Here is a 12,965-nt window from a genome sequence, read left to right as displayed (position 1 = left end):
TAGAAGGCATCTAACTGGTAAGATCAGCCTAAATGGAGTTGTTCTAATGCCCTGTTTAGACAATCCAGATTATCAAAGAATTTTCATCCTCATAAATCATGATGCCTTACCTTCTGCGGTACTAGAGGGCAAATATAAGAGAATACCCTGGGAGGAACGCTTACGTATATGCGGAGATGGAATTGTTGAGGCAGTGGAACGCATCATTTTTGAACGTCCTCTGTATAAACAAATGCATGAATCTTTCATAGACCCTAGCCACCTAGAAACACCCGAGAAAGACAGAATGTTTTATTTAGCTAGAATGTTAGAGGATAAGGATGCAGAGACTCCATTTAAACTGGCTAAGATTCGTTGCCTGGCAATGAAGCTTCGGCAACAATGGCCAAAATACTGCTATGCTCCCCATACGTAGGTAATATATTTTACTTTCTGATCTATCGATTTATGCTACATTATTTTATGCAGTATTTTATTTTCTCTGTGATATGTTATGCTCTTGTATGACTGGGTCTTGGACCGCAAGAGACTAAATTCTGATCCTGATATGTGTCTCTTTTCTGTCCATCAAGATTTAACCTGCAAACCAGGCAAAAGCAGCTGGAGAAGGGGCTAGCGTGCGGGCAGAAAGCCCCTGTAGGTAAACTGCAACAATGATCCTCACAGTGATCCCATCAAGGGAGATTGGGGAAGCTTTTTCCTGGTGAATATGCTGAAATTTATACCAGGCCTATCTGTAACTTCCAGGAGCATATCAGTCCGCGTGATCTTAGGCAGCGGAAATTGAGAATAGCTTTCTCTGCCCCTTCGAGAGTCACTGCTGGCTGGGGCAGACAGGGTAGAGCTAGACTGAGCAGTATTCTGACCTGCGGATCTTTTGGGTGGTCTTGTCTTCCCTCCCTGACTTTGCGGACTCGGTGGGTGGGTACTCTTGGCTCTCAAGACCCCCTGAGCATTGAACCAAGTCATTTCCTAAGGCATGGTAGTAGTTCTTTCATAGCATATTAATAAACCAGCGTGGTGTAGTGGTGAAAGAGAAGCGGACTCTAATCTGGAAAACCGGGTTTGATTCCTCCACATGTAGCCAGCTGGGTGAACTTGGGCTAGTCACAGCTCTCTCAGACCCACCTACCTCTGTTCTCTGTTGTGGGGAGAGGAAGGGAAAGCTTTCAACAGGCTTTTAGTTGGGGCCAAAACTCAATGACATCTGCCTAATCCATGGCCCCACCCATCCACAATAGTTACCAACAGTGAGTGGAGGAAGCCCCAAATTATTGCTAGACTCTTGCCTGCTCTGAGGGATGAATCATAGAGTTGGAAGGCACATCCAGTGTCATCTAGTCCAACCTCCTGCACCATGCAGGACGAAAAGCCACTGAAGATTTTAACTTGTTAGTGTCAACCATTTTTAAAATTAATTTTAAGCTCAGTTCTTACATCTTTAAACATTGTATTACATCTATGTTTTCCACCGCCCTGAGCCGGCTCGCTGGATAGGGCGGCATGGAAGTCAAATTAACAAATATATAAATTTGTAAGCTGCTTTGGACAGTGAAAAGCAGGGTATACATAAACCTCAGCTTCTCTTCTGAGAAGTATCGCAGTTCGGTTTACACCTCAAAATATGAAAGGCCAGAGATTCCTGAAGAACAATCTTGATTCTACACTAGGCTTGTGCTCTCCGGTGTGGTTTGGCCACTTCGGCAATCACCGAAGCCTGAGGTACTCAGCACTATGGCGTGGAGAGGAGGGGCAGCGCCAGTGGCAGCACGCCAGAGGTCACCTGCATACAGGCGCAGAGCTCTGCACTTGCATGCGGGCGACAGCTAGCATGCTGCCACCCCTCCTTCTCCATGCCGTGTTACTGGGCACCTTGGGCTTCGGTGATCGCTGGCTGGCCGAACTGTGCCGGAGCGTGCAACCCTATTCCACACAGACAACGGAATTCAGAATGTAATTCATAGAATCACAGAATCATAGAGTTGGAAGGGGCCATGCAGGCCATCTAGTCCAACCCCCTGCTCAACACAGGATCAGCCCTAAGCATCCTAAAGCATCCAAGAAAAGTGTGTCTCCAACCTTTGCTTGAAGACTGCCAGTGAGGGGGAGCTCATCACCTCCTTAGGCAGCCTATTCCACTGCTGAACTACTCTGACTGTGAAATTTCTTTTCCTGATATCTAGCCTATATCATTGTACTTGTAGTTGAGATCCATTACTGCTCGTCCTTTTCTCTGCAGCCAACGGAAACAGCCTCCTGCCCTCCTCCAAGTGACAACCTTGCAAATACTTAAAGAGGGCTACCATGTCCCCTCTCAACCTCCTTTTCTCCAGGCTGAACTATTCCACTATTCCACTGAATTCCAATACCTTTGGAACGGGGAAGTCATGTTATCATACCTGAGTGCTTGCCACGTTTGTCCCGTCGGTGACCTCCACGGTCATGTTGTATACCGATCTTTGCTCCGCATCCAAGGGTTTGGCGATGACAATGGTCCCCACGCCTTTATCCGCGTCGAAAGAGCTATCAAAGTTCCCGCCTGGTTGTTACAACAAAAGGTACAGTTAAATTTCTGAAATGTTCCCCTTGAAGAACAAACAAGCACCACAACATCGACGTGTACAGGCCAAGGGACGGTCATTTACAGAGAAGCGCTGCATGGGACAACCTGGCACAGTTAGGGATATTTGTCCTGAGTTCATGTTCCTTTTCAAGCACTGCTTGTATATTGTGAAACAGATGTCATAAAGGGGGCGGGGGAGAGAAACAACTCGAACGGCAGACAAAAGATTCTGTAATGCATCCAGGAGAGGCATAATTGATTCTTTAAAAGGGCTTTAGGAAGCTATTAACCTGTACCGACTTATCCTCTTTGGAGCGCAAACAAGGATTTCTCTCCTTTATGAGAAATTCATTTGGGAGCAAGATTTGTGCGTTGTTTGTGTGATGCTTCCTCGGAACTCCACAAACCCCACCAAGGGCTGCTGGCACAGCTTTCAAGCCAATTTACGTACTTCAGGTGAGGAAGGGGACAAAAGGGGGGGGGGGTTTCACTTTATTATTGTTTGTTTATTTATTTAGGTATTTATATACCACCCTCCTCGGACGTACCGAATCTAAAGACTCAATAAAACCAGGATATTCCACAAAATAAAAACAGATTAAAAATTCTGAGCCACAAATTAAAAACGTTTGAATCCGACAAGATCACTGGATCAATAACCAGCCAAGGTGCTGGCTACTAGGAGGAATCGGAAGAGGAAGGGAGGGCAGAAGAGGTGGGAAGAAGGCCCAAAATTAAGATATGGTTGGACTCAACCATAGGCCCAGCGGAAGAGCTCTTTCTTACAGGCCCTGTGGAACTCAAAAGGTTCAGGCAGGGCCCTGATCTCTCTCAGGAGCCAGTTCTCTTCGGTGGTGTCAATTAGGCCAGTGGTCCCCAACCTTTTTATCACCAGGGAATGGTCAATGCTTGACAATTTTACTGTGGCCCAGAGGGGGGGATAGTCTTTTGCCGAGGGATGTTGCCGCCGCCTGAGCCCCTGCTCCACTTGCTTTCCCGCCGGCGCCACCTGCTGGGGGGCGCTGCAAGCAGCAGCTGCACAGTGTAACGCCAAAGGGGAGTCCCAGCCATGGCGGCCGCTGGAGAGCACCAAAGGTGAGCTGGCGGCAGAGTGGCAGGGCAGCCCCCAAGGCAGCAGCCGGGGAGGAGGACAAGGAGGAGCCGCGTCCTGGTACCAACTGACCCACGGACTGGGGCCGGTTGCCGGACCGGGGGTTGGGGACCACTGTATTAGGCCTCAACTATAAGCCTGGTGGAACAGCTCCATTTTACAAGCCCTGCTGAACCATTCAAGATTTCATTTGGGAGAGAGAATGTTCCACCAGGCTGGAGCCAACACTGAAAAGACTCTGGTTACAACACAGAACCAGTGAATAGATCAAGAAATATAGCTGTTTAAAAGGAACAAAGATTTCATTGGTCCACTTTTCTTTTAAAGTTATACAGCAGGAAACTCTGAAACTGGAATGTACCCATCTTGTTATACAAGTACTAGTTAGATCCAGCATGCTCTGATAACAGTGAGGATTCCGTAAGAAACACAAGAGCTTTAAATACTGAGAAATGTTTTTATAATCATTCATTCTAAGCATGGCTGAGGCCATTGGCCACCATGTTTGGATGTTTCCAGAAGTAACAATGGAGAGGAGGTTCATTTGCGCCTGTGAAGGCCACCTGAAATTCTGAAATTGAGCTTGTCCTTTTCCAAGGGGGCAGAAATCTGCTAAGAAGCTGGATAAGATGTTGTTAATGAAAGAAAACTGTGTTCTGTAAAGAGTCTCCTTATCCTGAGTAAGACCCCTGCTTCCCATAGCCTAGAACTCCCTCTGGCAGAAATGCTCCTGGGTGGGAATCTTTCATAGCCCCTGTTATCTTTTTTCAGCTTAGATCAGGCTCTCCCAACCAGGGTTTCATGAAACCCTGGGGTTTCTTGATGGCCCTAGAAAGGTTTCCTGAATGGACGGGAGTTAATTAATTTTTAATATAGTGTTTAATTAAAAAAAAACATTTATTGTGTGATATGACCATATATGGTCATGTCGACCCACCCTCTCCCCCAGGGGAGATGGGCTTGGAGGTAGAGGGGCCCCAGATGGGCATGTCCACAGCTCTGCTTCCCAACCATCTTCTGCACGATCACATCCCCTCTTGGGTTTCTTGAAGCCTGAAGAATGTTTCAGGGGTTTCTCAAGCATAAAAAAGTCAAGAAATGCTGGCTTAGATGCTAAGGTCTGAACGTGGAGATCAAGGAATGAGAAGCAGATGTTCTAACACTAAACCATGGCCTTGCTCGTATCCAAGTTAGATGCTGCTTAGTACCTAATATAATCCTTCCCTTGTATCTTTCTCTCCCCCAACTGAAGGCTGCACTGAGAACCCGATGCAAACAGCACATCTGTTCCCCACATCCTGCCATGCATGCCTTAAGTGACTTGGTTCGTCTCAGCTGTACTATACACTTAACAGCATTCAATTGTACGAACATATAATTGTTCTTGACATTTAATTAAAGTTCTGAAGATACCCAGATATTAAAACATTTCTATTGGATGATATGCTCTTTCATTATTTGAAGGCAAATTCTCCCTTCTCTTCCTACAGGAGGGGGAAAAAATAGACCATCCCTCAAGCCACTTGAGGGTAAAACATCTTTTTGAAGACAAGATTTGCAGAACTTTTAATGCAGAAATTTGCGATGAAATGAGGCTCGCTTTGGGACAGCCAGAATTTCTTTTTAAAGGAATATTTTTTTACTGATAACCCATGAGTTGGGGGTGCAAGAGACTATTATATTATTTACTTTGTAGGTATCTTAACGAGCAATCAGAAAATCAGAGCTTTATCTGATCACACTTCTAAGAAAACATTCTGCTTGTACGTCAAAAGGAACTGGAAGGGAGAGATATTATGATGCAGGATTTCCAGATGCTCTTTTTCATGTCCATAAAATGAGGAACAGAACAAGAGGGGGAGAAGGCCAGAAGAATAATCGTGTATGTCCAGGACACTTTGGAGACTGGAGTCTCCTTTGGAATTCTGATACAGGCTGCTGCAGGATGTGCTTTTCACTGCCTGAAGGAGTCTCAAAGTAGCTTACAGACACCTATCTCTTCCTCTCCCCACAACAGACACCCTGCGAGGAAGGTGAGGCCGAGAAAGCCCCAATATTACAGTATCTGTTGTAGGGAGAGGAAGGGAAGATGATTGTAAGACTCCTTTGAGACTCCTCCTGCTGGAGAAAAACAGGATATAAAAACAATCTCTTCTTCTTCTTCTTCGTCTTCTTCTTCTTCTCCTCCTTCTTCTCCTTCTTCTCCTCCTCCTCCTCCTCCTCCTCCTCCTCCTCCTCCTCCTCCTCCATTCATTCATTCATCCATTCATTCATTCATTCATTCATGAACACCTTATTGCCATCTGTCCGACCATCTTTCAGAACAAATTCTATAAATGTTGCTTTCCCCCTTGTTTGCCACTGGCAGTCGAGAGCTGGCCATTCTGACAGGCTGGGAAAAGCAAACACCAAGTTGCCTGGGAGGGGAAGGAGAGTGGCTTGGTAGGAATTTGAAGAGAAAAAGCTGTAATCGGAAGTAAATGCTAAATTTGGCCTCTCAAATTCTCTCCTCCAAATTCTGCCTTCTGGAATCTATGCCCCTTCTCTCTCTCTCTCTCTCTCTCTCTGTCCTTAAATTGAGGATCTTTTGCATGGCTTGTCCCTCAGAGGTTCCTCCTAAGGAAACTGTCCTTCAGCCTCATGTTCCATGCCCAAGTAAACTTCAATCCCCAGGATTCAGGAACGCCTTTCCCTATCTACAGTTAATGGGGTTGTTTTCCATCATTGTGCTCAGTGAAAACCTGGTTTGACGTCCTTGATCCTCTTTTGCTGAACTTCTTGCAGGTCCCCAGTCCTCTGCCTCCGCTGCTCCATCCAAGAGCTTTCGGGGCAGACCTCTTCTTGGCATCCACTCCACACCTCTGTTTCATCAAATGGCCAGGAGCACACGTATAGAATGGCTCCCAAGGGCATTTCTGTTTGCCACTCTGCATGAAAAGGCTCTGATTCTACACAGAGGTGGGAAAGGCCTTCTCAACAAGACAAGAAGGGCTGTGAGGTGACGAAGACATTCCTGTTCTTCCAACTTGTCCTTGTCTCAATACAGCAACCATTTAGAGCAGCCTTTTGCAGCCTTTGGACTATGGAGGAACCCAGACTTCGAGGACCCCAGGAAGTGACATCAGCTAGCCACGCATCCCTGCCACACCCCCAGAAGTGACATATGCACCCATAGCCTTCACCCTCCTTTAATTCCTTCCCCTTGCCTTTCCTACTACTATGGTAGCTCTGCCTCACACAGGTCGGAAAGGCAGGAGCTGAGAAGACATCTACACACCATGCCACAACTTACTCCCCTCCCTGATTATTACACCCATGGCCTCCCCACCAAGCCCTCTGGGCAGAGGTGGCCAGTTCTGTGGCTTGTGGCCTATTCCATTAAGGTAGGAGGGGGAAGGGGGCGGATCCTCTCCAGAGCTCCCACGGACGCCTTGAGGTCCACGGACCCCTGGTTGGGAATCTCTGATTAAGAGATTTATTTGGTTCCTTAGTTTTTGCTCCATCCTTTTAGAAGATGCAGTAACCATGGTCTGAAAGATGAGATAAGGTTGCCATCTCAAGGTCTTTCTCCTTGGGCATCAATAATGAATGCTGGACTGTGTGGTTCTGGGCATGTTTATCCCATTCAAAAACTGGGTTTTGAGGAACTATTCATTTCATGATTCAGATTTTGAAAAAAATAAAAGAGAACGTACGTATTTGTATACCGCCCTTTCCGGAGTGCTCAGAGCGGCTTGCAACAATCATATAAACAGTATAGCGAAAAATCAACAAGACAATAAAGTGAACATATAAGATCCTAAAATACAATTAATTGAAGAGTCCTGCGAATTCCAGAAGGACTGCCTCCTTTTCTTTACTGAAAATAAAATGGGATCTTGGTGATCAGTAGGTGCATTAATTCAGCTAATATTTCAAGGATTTTAGGGAAGGAGGCCAGAAACTTTGACGGTATTTCTAGGTCTCACCCATAGGCCTGCCAGAACAGCTTCCTCTTACAGGCCCGGCAGAACTGATACAAATCTGAGGGGGCCAATTCTGAACTTTTGAATGCAAAAATGGGAGGGGCCGTGGATTTGGGGCTATTGACAGCTCCTTCTCCCCATTTGCAAGGTAGGGTCCCTTTACACTGGCCACACGGTACAGATTTCTCCCTCAGATGCTTAAAAACACGATTAATGAAAGAAAAGCTAGCCATCTTATTTTGTAGAAAAGGTTCCCGTGCCATCTCTTTCCCTGCAGTCAGGAAGGCAGACGGAGGATCAAACGGGCCCAACAATGGACTCCTTCTACCTTTTTGTTCAATCGATTTCTTTGTAGTCGGGCTTAATGCGAGGCAGGCAGGAGGAATCTCAATGTGTGTACGTCAGGATAAATTAATATGTGAAAAAAGAACCATTGATTTCCTTTCTTCTTTTGGCTTTGGAATCCTTCCCCCTTCCTCCTCTGGATTGTAACAGGAGGTAAATCTCGATACACCTCCAATAATCCCTCTTTAGACGGATGCTTTCAAAAGAGAGCTACAAACAATAAAGGCTCGGACCATTAAAAAAGCACAACAGCTTCCCTCCAGGGTACAGGAGAAGTTTCGGACGTACAATGAAAGAAGAATTACTGCCCGAGAGGAACAAGAGGAAGAAGGATGTCGGCGGGAACAAGCCTCAGCTAGTTTGGGTAGCTAGCCAAGATCAGTGGTTGCTATCGAACCTGACCCTTCCTCTCCAAAGATCAATATGACTATAAAGACAAGTCTACAAGGTCAAGTCTCCCAAGATGTAGTAAGCAGGGACCAGATGACCTGTTTGGCCCATTCCAACTCTATGATTCCATGATCTGAAGAAGAGACAGGAGCTAGTCGCCCAGCCTTACTGGACTTTGCCACTCCTCTGAATATATGAATACATGGTGGCAGTGTGAGAATGAAGTACAGTTAACTCCCCAACCACAATAGCTCAGTGCAGTGTCTGAGTGAGGGGCAAGTAGTGTCAAGTAGAGGGAGGGAGAGAGAGAGAGGATCTGTGATGTGAAACAGTCATGACTCTCTCTGTTTTAAAAGGTGGGTGACCGCCTGACTTACTTGAAACCCTGAATTTGTGGGTGGGATGCTGTGGATAGGCACTCTATGACCGATTATGCACGGCAGCGACTGCGCCGGAAGTGCTGCGGAGTTGAACAGGGCATTTCGTGCCCCTACTGAGACACCGTAGGTGGGAGGGGAGAAGTTGGGCTATTCGTCTGTATAAGTGAGAAATGTTGTTTGGGAAGAGTTGGGCTGGTCCTTGGGAAGGGGACCGGGGATAAAAGGCAGAAAGAGAGAAAAAAGTGAGGGACCCTCAGTAGATGGGGAAGGAAGGCGAAAAAGAAGCAGGGGGAACATGACAGGAGGACAGCTGCCCATGCCAGGGGACGAAGCAGGAAGGTCAGTTCTCAAGGGGTGGGACTTAGGAGGCATCCATGAAGGAAGTAGCCTGGCAAAGAGACCAAAGCAGCAGGCAAGCCCTCTTAAAGGTAACCACAAGGCAATGTATTGCAGGTGCCACTAATGAAGGAAAATAAGCGAGAACCTGGTCTGTAATCTTGTTTGTTGGCTATGGAAAGAGCTTCTGATGTCAACCCCACCCCCACCCCGCTAGTTGTTTCCATTGATACATTTGCAAGGTTGTTCCAAATGGTATTTGGAAGGGTGACACTTCTGATGATCCTACAGGAAGGTAGTAATTAGGTGCAAATGTGCAAAAAGCGCTGAGAAATGGATGCATAACGTTTAAGTATTGTGTCCCAAGCACCTGTGTCCCAAGCACCCTGCTAGTCACTTTCATTGACACATTTGCAAGGTTGTTCCAAATGGTATTTGGAAGGCTGACACTTCTGACGATCCTACAGGAAGGTAGTAATTAGGTGCAAATATGCAAAAGCGTTGAGAAATTGATGTATAACGTTTAAGTATTGTGTCCCAAGCACCTGTGTCCCAAGCACCCCGCTAGTTGCTTCCATTGACACATTTGCAAGGTTGTTCCAAACGGTGTTTGGAAGGGTGACACTTCTGACGATGATACAGGAAGGTAGTAATTAGGTGAAAATATGCAAAAGCCCTGAGAAATGGATGCATAACATTCATGTATTGTGTCCCAAGCACCTGGAAAAGATGCCATTACAGCTGGCTTCGGAAAACACATAAAAATATTAATAATCCCCAAATAACGCCCCCCCCCGAAAGAAAAGCAGTTTAGAAAGTGTACTGTAGCAAATGTGCTTGCACTGAAGGTACCTTCTGTTGAACAGTTCTGCCCACAAGCTGTCTGTAGGATATAGAACATCTCTCGTGCATGCTTGCCACCTTGAAGCAGAGCAGTCGGAAGCGGAAGATAAACAAAAACGAGAAAACAGAATGCAAAAGAAACAAACAAACAAGCGTGAAGAGAAAAGAGAGAAAGAGAGAGAGAGAGAGAGAGAAATGAGGGACAGCCGATCTAAGTTAACCGTCAAAACACATTTAGAAATGAGATTAGCAAACTATGGCCAGAGATTTTCCATGACAGACAACATTAGGACCGCAGGATCAATCACATATTATGGAAGAGAAAGAAACAAATCCAGCCATAGAGCTTAGCTAGCTAAGGCATCATCACCAAAGCGTGAGAGGTAGTACAGTAGTATATTAGAAAAAAGAAGCCATTTCCTTTTCAGCATCGCAAACGCATTTTCCGTTCCCGAGAAGCCGATTCCCTCGTTAGTTTTCTCTTTCTCGCAAACCACAAGCTCCTTCCGCTGCTGGGTTCTCTATGGCTGGGCTTACCGACGATGTCAAACCATAGAGGGATGTTGGCGGGCTGCACCGAGACCACGCCCACGATCTCGGTCACCCTGTCGTTTTCCATCACGGTGAAGTTGTAGAAGGGCTCGTCGAAGGTCAGCGGGATCGGCGACGGCGGCGGTTTCTTCACCCACTCAATGTGTAGCCGGGCGGTCGAAGACTTCTGCGGCCGGCCATTGTCCACTGCTTTTATCTGGGGGGGGGGGGGGATACAGAAGGAAATATTAGCATACGTGGGAGGTAGAAGGGGTTTAGTGCTTCGTTTTGCCAGTTGGGTGACCTTGGGCTAGTCACAGCCCTGATAGTGCTGTTCTGAGCGAGCTCTCTCATCCTCACCTAACTCACGGGGGGGTCTGTTGTGGGGAGAGGGAGGGAAGGCGATTGAAAGCCGCTTTGAGACTCCTTTGGGGAGTGAAAAGTGGGGTACGAAAGCCAGTTCTCCTTCTTCAAGAGAGTACTGTCAGTACAACACTGACATTTCTCTGCATGACATCTGAACAAGGTTGTTTCTCTAAGAGTCATCACCGAACATTCATTTCCCTGTATCAAAAATGGGCATTTTTGGGTAAAGCAACGGAACAGAGTCCTTTGAGAACAACGAAGTTTAATTTTGGACGTAAGCTTCTGTGTGTGTCTGCCCACAGGAAGGACCACATTTGTAATTACCATCAGCCAAAATAGACAGATTTACCTCTACTCTTGGCAAGAGGCCTCTGACTCACAGAACCAGCTGCCAACCACAAGCCCCACTAGGCAAAAGTCACATTGGGAAAGGGAGGTAAGTGTCAGGTAACCACCGGCTCCTGCCCTGAATTGCTTGACAAGAATCCCGGAGGTATCCACGGAGAATTGCTCCACTTATTCCCCCCTGCCTTTCTATTTCCATCCTCTGGGCCAGATTTTCTTCTATCATGCCTTCAGATGCTTTGGCATTTCCAACCTGGAGGTGTTAGCTGTAAATAGTACTATCCTTTGAAGATAAGCACCATCCTGTGTGAACCTGAATGGTGTATGGGGGGAGGGCAGGATCTGCCTCTATAGTTGCCTTTTGATCCCTAATGTTTTTGTCTTAAGCATCACAGGAGTCCTGTGATGCTGTTAGTTCTATCCTGAAATAAACTACTGAGTTTTTTTGCCAAAGCTCCGAGCTTGCCTATTTTGGGGAGATTTACCACAGTATATGACTGTAAGGAGAAGAGGAGAAGAAAAATAATTGGTTTTTATACTCCACTTTTCACTGCCTGAAGGAGTTTCAAAGTGGCTTACAATCGGCTTCCTTTCCTCTCCCCACAACAGACATCCTGTGAGGGAGGTGAGGCTGAGAGAGCCCTGATATCACTGAAGAAGAAGAAGAGTCGGTTCTTATATGCCGCTTTTCCCTACCCGAAGGAGTCTCAAAGTGGCTTACAATCACCTTCCTTTCCTCTCCCCACAACAGGCACCCTGTGAGGGAGGTTCCACAGGGCCTGCAAGATGGAGCTCTTCCTCCAGGTATTCGGTTTAGGTTGGACCTGATAAGACCAGGGAGCCCCTCCTTGAAATAGCCGGCTAACTCCCCAATAACAACTCCCCCCCAAGGAACAGATTTGGGGGGGGGTTTGAAGTGCGGGAAATGGGGTGGGGGGTAGAGTATATTTTTGCTGCTGTGGGAATTGAATTGTAATGGTTGAGATAAATGTGTTTTTACTGTGTGGGGGTGGTTGTCACGTAAATACCAAATGAAGGGGGGTGAGGGATTATGGCTGTACGCATCCTGACTTTGCCATTAAGCTTTGCCTTTAGGAATGTTTTCCTGGGGTGGCTAAAAACCCATAGTTACCCTCAAGAATCAAAGATTGGCGGGGGACACCGACACTATTGCCACTCCTCCTGAAGGCGGCCGCCAATTTATATACAATGTATATACAATCCTGAACAATGGATCTTCGCGCTATTGGTCAGTTTCGGTTTAATTCCTGTGAAAGAACCCTTGCATAATTTTATGGTTGGGGGTCACCATGACACAAGGAACTGTATTAAAGGGTTGCAGCATTAGGAAGGTTGAGAACCACTGCTTTAGAATCATAGAATCATAGAATCATAGAGTTGGAAGGGGTCATAGAGGCCATCTAGTCCAACCCCCTGCTCAACGCAGGATCAGCCCTAAGCATCCTAAAGCATCCAAGAAAAGTGTGTATCCAAACTTTGCTTGAAGACTGCCAGTGAGGGGGAGCTCACCACCTCCTTAGGCAGCCTATTACACTGCTGAACTACTCTGACTGTGAAAAACTTTTTCCTGATATCTAGCCTATATCGTTGTACTTGAAGTTTAAACACATTACTGCGTGTCCTTTCCTCTGCAGCCAACGGAAACAGCATCCTGCCCTCCTTCAAGTGACAACCTTTCAAATACTTAAAGAGGACCATCATGTCCCCTCTCAACCTCCTTTTCTCCAGGCTGAACATTCCCAAGTCCCTCAACCTATCCTCATAGGGCC

At 46.5% G+C, this 12,965-nt stretch overlaps 1 protein-coding gene across 7 annotated transcripts in view; it reads right to left on the bottom strand.

Moving 5' to 3' along the window:
• FAT3 (FAT atypical cadherin 3) overlaps positions 1–12,965 on the bottom strand; it is a 570,888-nt gene that overhangs the window by 134,484 nt on the left and 423,439 nt on the right. For 5 of the 7 annotated variants that reach the window (XM_077341425.1, XM_077341429.1, XM_077341431.1 and 2 more), the window contains exons 6-8: positions 10,471–10,681; positions 9,943–10,011; positions 2,400–2,539 (exon numbers count right to left, since the gene is read on the bottom strand). In XM_077341425.1, the coding sequence (XP_077197540.1) occupies positions 2,400–2,539; positions 9,943–10,011; positions 10,471–10,681 (420 nt within the window). The remainder of the gene's footprint in view (positions 1–2,399; positions 2,540–9,942; positions 10,012–10,470; positions 10,682–12,965) is intronic. The other 2 variants (XM_077341428.1, XM_077341430.1) reach the window with 1 other exon arrangement.

The sequence above is a fragment of the Paroedura picta genome, chromosome 6 (assembly GCF_049243985.1).
Source record: "Paroedura picta isolate Pp20150507F chromosome 6, Ppicta_v3.0, whole genome shotgun sequence".
NCBI classification, from domain to species: domain Eukaryota; kingdom Metazoa; phylum Chordata; class Lepidosauria; order Squamata; family Gekkonidae; genus Paroedura; species Paroedura picta.
This window is presented reverse-complemented; position numbering and strand designations above follow the sequence as displayed.